Genomic DNA, 10,390 nt, shown 5'->3' on the forward strand with positions numbered 1-10,390 from the left:
GCTGTGCTAATTTTTGATAACCAAGGAGAACAAAGATCCCCGAACACCTTTTCATTTACTGTACACGATTGCTTTTGTTAGTTCCTGAGAGGCAACCTCTCAACAAGCATAAATACAGTTCGTAAGAAGACAAAGGTGGCAGACAAAAAATTGTACCGTGGTGGACACTTTTTGTACAGTACCGGTTACCTTTATGCATGCAGCTGCTCAGCAGTAAATGCTACTCAAACAAGGTGATAAGCTCACTATACTGTTTTATTTACGTATTCGTATCTTGACCACTTGCTTTTCTGAAGCTCAGAAGCTTTTCAGAACCCCACGACTTGTTAGAGTGGCATTTTATCACTGAGGAAAGGGTCATGCAATGGATAAATAGTTTGTTCCCCTAGTATTTATTTACTTTTCACTTTACAAGCCTTTGTACAGCATGTAACTGCCTCTGGCCTGAGGAGAACTCCCAGCAGAGCCAGATTTTTTTTTTCTTTGGTTCCTGAGAACATTGAGGATTTGGACTCCAGAGCCAGGGTTAAGGCAGATCTTGACAGCCTCCCAGGAGCCATAACGTGGAGTCCAGGCAGTCCTATGGCTGAGATTTCCAGAAGCATGCAACCCCAATTTACTCCATGGCTTCAGCTCCCTGAGACCCCACTGAAAAGGCCAGCTCAGGGCTTGCAGCAGTGGCTGAGCAGCAGACCCATCTGTTTGTGCAGAAGCAGTATCCAGGAGTTAGCGCGTACTATTATAACACTTGAATTCTCTTGGTTAAAAAGAAAGCAAAATTATGCTGAGGGAGAATCAATAAGCAGCTTCTCATAAGGAATAGAGTTTGTCAAAATCACTCACTCTTAAAGCCAAAATCAGGAGACAGGACTATAGTTCCGATAAACCCTGTGATGGCCACATTGGCCACCCAGAGGGACACATCGATGCCTCAGTGGCCCTGGAGTTCATCCAGAATGGGGAAGCAGGGAATCTGAACTGCAGTTCCCATGACCTATCACAGCTGCGTAGAAGCTGAAAACCATTGAAATGATTTTGAATTATTTTAGACTTTTTCAAAATTCTCCCATATTATCCCTCCTAAGGATATGAGACTGAATCTTTGCATGGTGAGTGTCTCAAGCTAATGTGGGTTCTGGCTGCAATCACAAATGCATTTCACAGATTAACTCATATAAGATATTTCAGTGTTGGCTTTATGCACCTAATACACCTTACTTTTCACATTGATGTTTAGCTCAATTAAAGGGAAATGCAACTCCACAGTACCTTCTGCTCAGTTTTGGATCAGAACCTTGTAAAACCAGAATTACAATTAAACACAGTCGTCATTCAATAGAGTTGCACAGGTTCCATACTACAGTTTAGCAAAGGGTTCCATTTTATGATCTAATAAACTGTATAAAAGGGAGCTACAGAATATACACAGAATCCCTGGTATTTACTTCCCTGTCTTGTTGCCCCACCCCACCCTTTTGACTAATTTCTTGTAACATAATTAAGCAATCTTTTTTCCTTTCCTTTGCAGATACACCCAGATCTTCCACAGCCAAACAGAACAGATAAAGCGTTTTTTTGGCTGGCTCCAGAAGACCCAGACTGTGTCTGACTATCACCTTTCTGCATAATTATTTTGGTGTTCAGGATGAATAAGACGAGGGCTGTTAACGATGGCTTTCCTTTCCTGAACAGTAAGAACTGGAGCTCAAACCGAAGCTTCCCTGTGCACATTTCTAATCAGTGCAGGAACATCACTGACCTTACTGTCTTTCTGGCCACCTCTTACAGCTTGGAGACTGTCCTAGGCATCGTGGGAAACATCTGCCTGATTGCTGTCATTGCCAGGCAGAAGGAAAAGGCCAACGTCACCAACATCCTAATTTCCAACTTAATAATTTCAGACTTGTTTATGTGCCTTGTCTGCCTGCCTTTCACCGTTGTTTACACCATGATGGACTACTGGATATTTGGGGAATTCATGTGCAAAATGACCTCTTTCACTCAGTGCACATCTGTGACAGTGTCAATTCTTTCTCTTGTCCTTATTGCTCTGGAAAGACACCAGCTCATCATAAACCCAACTGGATGGAGGCCAAGTATCTCCCAAGCATATCTAGGAATTGGAGTAATTTGGACTTTAGCATGTCTCCTGTCCCTGCCTTTTTTAACCACATCCATCTTGTCTAATGATTTGTATGAGCAGCTCTCACACATCATGAATTTTTCCACTGACAAGGTCATATGCATCGACTCATGGCCTTCTGAGCAACACAGACTTATCTACACTACCACTTTACTGCTCTTGCAATATTGCCTCCCACTGTTCTTCATTATACTTTGCTACCTGCGTATCTACTTACGTCTACAGAAGAGAAAGGACATGTTTGAGAAGAGTGAATACAGCAACCGAGCGGTTCAGCTGAGAAGGATAAATATTTTGTTAGCATCCATGGTTGCTGCGTTTGCTGTTTGCTGGCTACCGCTGCATGTTTTCAACACCATTGTGGACTGGAATTACAAAATCATTTCGCCTTGCCACCACAATCTGATCTTCTCATTGTGCCACCTGTTAGCTATGGCTTCTACCTGTGTCAACCCTGTTATCTATGGTTTCCTAAATAGCAACTTCAAAAAAGAAGTCAAGTCACTGATTCTGAGTTGCCAGCATAATTCAGTAACTGCATCAATGGAAGAATATGACCATTTGCCTTTATCCACCATGCAGACTGAAATCTCTAAGGGCTCACTGATGTTGAACTGCAGACATAATTCTATCTAGCCAGTAGAAAACATTTCAGAGGGGTGCACTGACACCACACACCAATTACCACCTGTAGGTATAAAAAACGACTGGTGATGCCATAGCTGGGATGTGAACAGGAACCCACTACTGCCTGATTTTTGGAAGGACAGGCAAAGGAAGGTCGTAAATGCATACAGTAGCTCCTATGGTACACAAGTTGTTCCTATCGCCGAGGTGGTACAGACATTGAGGAGACCGGGCTGATGTATACACGGCTGCTCTAACAGATCAGTGACTAATCCGTGGCTGCACGTACGCTGACATGGGGTTCATCAGCTAAGCTCACATCTCTGCCACGGCTGTGGTAGAAACCCAGACTTCCAGTTTCAGCACTGCAGGCCGCCAAAAGTCGTGTTAGAGAAGACTCCGCTTTTCAGTATTAGTAAGAATTTTATGCATGGCTGACACACCAATGGAAGGGATATGTAAATACATAAATTTTTTGTGCTTTACCAACTCTCACATCCCATTAGGGAAGAGTAATCTTTCAGCAGATCCAGTTCACATCAAACAACGGGATGTTTGTATGAAAGTTCTCTCTCTGCCATGTAGGCTTGGGAATGGCCACTGTCTCTGCAAGGAGGGACACGGAACAATGACCCTGCTATGTAAAGAAAAGAGTTACTTGTTGAAGGATGGTGGCAAATGAAAACGTTACTCAGCAGATTAAATTCTTAAAACACATTGAGGTGATGCTGAGCAGTATTTTTAAACAAATGAAAAACAGTTGTTGATCTACCTGGAAATGAGTCCGGTTGACTTTGCAATTCCTGCTGCTATCAGTCACAAAGCTCTGCAATGCTAAAACTGCATGCCGTGATGATAGAAGGCAACTGGATTACTGGAGTTGTTCCAGGTCTTGGTAGCAAGATATCACTTCTGTTTCAGCAGCTCCCTGGTACTTTAATTGCAAAGGATCTCATTCAGAAGGTCAGAGCGGGCATGTAAACATGTTTGTAGAAACCACATCTTTTCAGAGTGGGTACACTCCCAAAGCAAGCATATGCATGGAGGCTTTCGGTTTCCTGTTAAAATAAAACCAGATGTCAGATACCAGTCCCACTCGCTGGCATCAGCAACAGAGATGGAGCTGAAATTCCAACTAATCAGTAGAAGGCCAATGAAAATACACAAGCAGAATCCAGGCTGGGTTGAAGCCAAGCTACATGTAAATAAGTGGTATTGTCAATCGCTCTGCTAAAGTGAGGGTCATGCTTTTTTCGCATTTGTGGCATTTTTAGTCTTTGTCCACAAAACCTACAAACCATAAACTCATTTTGGCCTCTGGAACCAGAGACATTGCTCAGTGACTACTGAGAAACCAAGAAGTAGGTACGCCCAAGAAGCCCGTACTGAGGAACAGATTAAAAAAAAAAAAAGGCACCAAGTGTAGAAAGGAGACCAACCAGGTCAACGCTAAAGAAATATGGAAGCATGTTCTGTCCCGAGTTGTTAAACTAACCTTAGCAGAAGGCTGGACTAGGTGACCACCCGAGGTAATTTCCAACCTGCATTGTGCTATGACAAGCAGCCATTACTCGTTGTAGTCAATGGGTTTGCATTGAGTTGACGCTATCCAATGTATAGTTACACAGACAGCTAGAAATCCCTCAGCTGGAAGCTCTCCGATCAGGCAAATTGGTAAATACTTAGGGGAGGAGAAAATTCTTCCCATGCTGTGGTCTGACGGGCAATATGGATGTCGGACAGAGTATCTGAAGACAACAGCAAAACCTTATGCTATAAGGTAGCAAGAGCTATCGACAAGTATGAGATCATATCCTCAGCCGGCGGAAGTGGGAGTTAATCCCTTGCCATGAGCTTGGTGCACAGAAATTGGCGGCAAAACTTCAAATTTGGACTTGAATTCTTGTGTGCAGTCTTAAGGCAGGAGCTGTTTTGATGCAGCCACCCTTTTAATCCTGGGCAGAACCTGTATAGCTCAGTAAGAGACTTCACCTGTGATTACCTTTTGTTTCTTCCTCAATTACCTGGCAAGACATTTTTGCTTCTTTCAAACGGACTTCTGCTTTCTTTTTTCTTTGTCACTTTCCACAGTATGATGAGAAGTTGTTTCTCTTGATTTGTTTTGTGTGCAATGTCATTTCTAGACTGGACACTGAGTCCATTAGAAACACAGAACAAGAGGACTCTCATACACGGCTTGAAATTTGCTCCTGTAGCTGAAACCAGAGCTGGTACAACCATGCGATGCTGAGTAGTGCAAAATGCAGTAACTCCTCATCATCAGCCTAATTTATACCAAAACTGTGTTGTATTATTTGAAGGCTTAAATACCACTTAAACTCTGTAGTGTTTTTGTATTTAGGATCAATTTGATCCAATTAGCCTTGAGTAATTCTGCCTGTTTCCTGCACTTGCTATAATTCCAACATTTAATTAAGATGCATGTCAAGCTATCATAAGAATACTCCGCTAAACATGAACATAAAAGATTATCTGATTTATGATCTTAAGTATACAACTTTCCAAGCACCAGTGTCTTAAATGGAAACACAATTTACCTTTAGAATTTGTACTTCCATGTCTTTGTCGCTTGTTCTAAGTGAAGACTTGTTGATAGAGCACTTCCAGTATGTCAGAGACCCGCCACTAGAGCTGCGCAGTTGCGTTGTGCGTCAGGTCCCAGTTCTTCCTGCAAAGGGTAGAAATATCAGCTGGGTCTGATTCCTTGTTTAACTGTAATTCACGCAGCTATTTGTATCCATGATCACAAGTAAATACGTAAAGCAAGCAGATCCAACCTCACTGTAACCCAGACAGACACACACAGATGTATCTTCCTCTAGTGATTAAAGGAAGCATCAAGTTTGGAGTCAGGTACTGTTTATTGCTTACAGATTTGGACTGGATAAACTAAAGGATTTAAACACTAAAAATGACCAAACACCCGCCATACATCTAACTGCAAAAATCCAGATCCTCAAAACTCCCAACCAGCTGCTGCCTATCCATCTACTTACACACCATCCTGAGGTACATGTTTTTCAACCTCTAAAATTCTCATGGTAACTAAATAAACTTTAGAGTAAACACAGAAAAAAGAAATATATCTAAGTTCCAAAGGGCTAAATATCTATGCCATGTGTAAGCCCTGTCTGTCTTTACACACCAGGCATCCTGCTGGCACAAACAGCCATGAGGGGAAAGGTGCCTTTATCACCACTTCTTCATTCTGCCCAGACATCAAGGCATACGCAGCTGTGCACAGATGCAGTAGAGGATATTATACTGCTAGTTTTTAAAAACTGCTCTAGCAACTGTTCGCTTTGGAGGCAAAGGCACAAGGCCGCATGCAATTAGGCCTGCATGGTTGAAATAGCCTTTTTATTTTTCACTTTGAGGCTTTAATGCAACCAAGGGGGGGACGTGTCTCTTTGGTCCCAGCAGAGGGTAACAGGCGTAGCTTACATACATCTTATCCATTTGTAAATACCAAATAAGGGTCATATCTAAGACGGACCAAGAATTTTTGTGTTCGTTCTATAAAGTGATGCTTTTGAGTATGCTCTTTACAAAGTTCTGCTACCGAGTTACAAAGGCGATGTTGGGGGAATATGCAGGAGTTGCGCAAATCATGAGCCCACACAATTCTAAGACCTTACCCTGCTTTTGCCCCTTTTTTTTTTTTAAAAGCTTTTTATAATCCTGCCTCTTGTGAGATGTTGTAAGAGGATAGTGAAGTTTTCAGAGCAAGAAAACAACTTATTGGTGTGATATAAGTGGCACGCTATGAGGAGTCTAATAATAACAAATAAAATAATATTGCCTGTGTTACTTCATTTCTCTGTACCCGCTTCTGTAAAATGGCATAACACTACTCATAATGTACATAAGATTTGGTTCTCAACTAGTGTTTGTCAAGAGAAGACAAGCTATACTGTATGATAAGAGCCATTGACCTATAAAGGATTCATAGCTTGATGTTCTTAAGGAGAGTCAATGGTACAGCACAGCCAGCCGAGGAGAGGCCAGGTTACGTACCAAAACTGCAATGTGGGACATTGGAATAGTCCAATGGCAGGACTCAGCTCATCTTCACAGACTTCCCAGACTGCACAGGAAACTGGGTCCTGCTGTCCTGAACCTTGACCAGAACCCCAGCTAGAAAGTAACTGAGACTCCTCAGGTAAAAACAGGTGTGGGACATTGACAAAAATTTTCTTGAACCTCAGAAATGCTTTGACTGGGTTAAAAGAACTGGTAAATTTCTCTAACCTGGGTTACCTGCCTCAACAGAAGGTAAACCAAGGTACTAGAGATGACCATAGGTTGTGCTATAACCAGATTATGTTTATTACGTTTACACACCCAAGGAAGGAGTGCAATAGCAGTATCTGCTACCTGCCTGGCATGTTGTCGTATGGCATAAATGTGAGGTAATGATCATCAGTGGTTGGTAATGATGTGACAGCAGTCAGGGTCTGCACCGTAGGTTTGCTCGCTGCAAATGCAGTGCACGCACACACGTGAAGCGTGACAATTTACAGTAAGCTCTGTTAGAGTAAGACATCACATCTTAAGGACCTCTTAGGGGATTCTTTGACTTGTGTGTCTTCTCACAAGGTCACCCGGTGTTTCATTCAGGCCATTCTCTTCAAACCTCTAATTCATTAAATACTAGTCTGATTTTCCATTGATTGCAATGGAAATTATTGTTTAGTGCCATTGGTCATCTGGGTTTATATTTTATGAGCATCAACATCCTCATAGCTTTTACAACCCTCCCTCACTTTCTCTGTTTGCTTTAAAGGCAATTCTTTGAACTCAGGAAGTCATAAGGAAAACCAGCCTGAGATTTATACTTTTGTATAGTGCCTTTTCCTGCCAGACAATGCTCATTGGGCCTTAGTCAGAAGTGTTTTGTTGTCCTTCCAATGTTTAATAAACATGAAGTCCAGTGGCAGCACAGAGATTATATGATGGAAATGTAGGATGAAATTGAATTCCAGAGATGATATTTTTTTAACTTAAACTGATGAGACCCTACAATCCATGTATTAAAAATACTCAGTTAAAGAGTGCTATAGCATTCATCCTATATGACAGAAAATATTTTGTTCAATAGCAACTATAATACAGATTACCACCCATAATACTAAAAAAATGTAGTCATGGTACACAAAATATAGCACTGCACATTTTTTTTCTACCTATTGGCAAAATATGATGGGTCACATTAGACATGGTGACAAAATAATAATGTAAGTATTTTTTCTAGAGTGTCACAAATGCAAATACAGCATCAAGATACAATCTCTGGCAGTAGAAAGATAGGATTTGTCAATCAATAGCTATGACAACATCCAGAACATGAAATTTGCGCTTTAAGGATAAAACTTTGCCCTATTTTTAAGGGTTAAAGTCCCAGGTAAAAGTTTCTGTCCTTTGAATATAATACTTTTAGCTCATAAATGACCGATTCCCTTATCCAGACTATGGAATACAGAGCCTCCCTCTCAGCAGCTCATGGACAAATACAATTTTGTTATTCATAAATATTTGTCTTGATTCCATTTTATTGCAGGGTGACAGCATGTAGAATAAACTTATCCCATGCTATGCCTGTAGTAAGGTAATGAGCATTGATTCATCTACTTGGTAGGCTGACTTAATGCCTAGAAGTAATTGCATTTATCGAGTATTTCTTTCATTTCAAGACAGATTGTAGAAAAGTTCCCGGTGTCCGAAAGAGCACTGTAACCATTCTCTGAAACACATGGCGTTCACAGCAGAGACACAGCTGAAAAATACTGGAAAGTTCTGGTCTCCTCAGCATGTGTGTTAAACTCACAGGAATTAATAGAGTCAAGCAGAGAGGTTTGTTTAAAGCAATGGCAAATACAGACGCTGCTTCAGGAGCACAGTGTGCACATATCCCCGGGGCCTGTGTTTTGGGAAGGCCCACAGGATTCAAAGACAACCAAGGTGCCTGCCAGCTTCTCTTAAGGTGTTTAAAGCTGATCAAATCACCTAACGCCACCAATTCCATTTAACACCCGGTGTCTACCTAACTCCAGCTGTCAGAAACACAGCTACGCTGTCCCAAATTGTAGCATCCTTTCATAATAACCCAGGTTTCCACAAGCCGCCACAGAAGTCTCGCATGGCACACGACACACACAGGCGTGCACGAGCTCACACCAAGCAAGCTCATCTCCACCAGCAGACCAAAAGGTCTGCTATTAAACCTACAAGCTGCTAATATAGCTCCTGTCCCTCAGAATTAGTCTATGAAACCTGTCTCTTAATAGGGTGAATATATTCCCCGTGCATTACAAGCGAAAGCTTCATGGCCTTCTGGGTAGGGGGGAGACAGCCAGGTGAAGAAGTCCTAAATAAGGAATACCTTACTATTTGCAGGAAGGAAGCAGGGAATTATTCGGCTGAAACAAAAGAAAGTGTTCTACCTGTAGTGAGAGAAATAGGCAATACACTCACAAACAAAACTGTGATCCTGCACAGGCTCAATTCTTTGCACTGCAAAATTAATATATTACATTCCGGATTTGCAAAGGTTAAGCTTTAAGCAAGGACAATATGAGGCTTTATGCTTCCAAACATTTTCACCGATCAGTTTTCCACAAACCACGATCGGTTAGAACAACAATATGCAAAACATTCCAGGATTAACGTATATAAAATTAATCATAAGCCCATATGATTTCTCAGGACCTGGGCCACGGATCAGGTTGAGAGATTGATCTGAGCACATCATCTGCATTCTTTGTTAACATGCATTAGTTGTCAATAACTACCAGCAGCATCTCCCACAATGAGTTCCAGGCCTCCCAGTGCCACCACGGTGCGCAGAAATTAAGAGCAGGCAGCTACAGAGAGCTCGGTTTCCAGCTGCAGGAACAAGCTGACTTAGACACCACCGGCTGTTTTCCTACTTGCCACAAGCACGTGCGTGGGATACGCACACGCGTTCAGGGCTGCAGACACACAGCCACAGAGCACCTGCTCCTCGCCACACGAGACAGCAGTGATGTGCAGATAATTAACTCCCGGAAACAGAACATACTGACGAATTAAACAGGTTTGCACCGTACCTTTCTGTTTTCAGAGCCTTGAGGACACAGGTAAATAATTTTGTTTATTTATCTGTGCTACAAACCCAGCTTCCTGCTACTGCAGAAGCTGTGCGCGGAAGGGCCTCACGTGCACTGCCTATGCATCAGCTGCTCAGCAGTCACGTGAGGGTGCAAGGGAAGGGTATTGCCTTGCCTGAGCTGCTGATGCACACCTAAAGGAGCAGGCCTTTGGGGAAGCACCCGCTCTGCAGACAGTGGCAGGACTGGGAAGGTGAACGGCTCATCAGCGGTGATGAGGCTGAGGGGATTCTGGACGTGGCCACAGCAGGATTTCAGGTGGACCAGGGAGGTGGCACAATGCAGAAATCTAAGGTTCGGGAGAGTTCTGAGGATCCCATTTTGGAATATAGATGCCTAAGCCCCATCTAAATCTAATGGTAAATTCATCTTTAAGGTGACATGCAGGGAGTTTGTAACCGAGCAGGGGTTGAACCCAGCGCTACACCAGCACGCTAATCAATAAGATTCT

At 42.5% G+C, this 10,390-nt stretch overlaps 1 protein-coding gene across 1 annotated transcript; it reads left to right on the forward strand.

Moving 5' to 3' along the window:
* The first annotated feature begins 1,564 nt into the window (after positions 1–1,564).
* On the forward strand, positions 1,565–2,863 carry LOC142063747 (neuropeptide Y receptor type 4-2-like). Its single transcript, XM_075107857.1, has one exon. The coding sequence runs from the start codon at positions 1,646–1,648 to the stop codon at positions 2,777–2,779; it is 1,134 nt and encodes a 377-aa protein (XP_074963958.1). The 5' UTR covers positions 1,565–1,645; the 3' UTR covers positions 2,780–2,863.
* The last annotated feature ends 7,527 nt before the right edge of the window (positions 2,864–10,390 follow it).

Source organism: Phalacrocorax aristotelis, chromosome 12 (assembly GCF_949628215.1).
Source record: "Phalacrocorax aristotelis chromosome 12, bGulAri2.1, whole genome shotgun sequence".
In the NCBI taxonomy this organism is placed as follows: domain Eukaryota; kingdom Metazoa; phylum Chordata; class Aves; order Suliformes; family Phalacrocoracidae; genus Phalacrocorax; species Phalacrocorax aristotelis.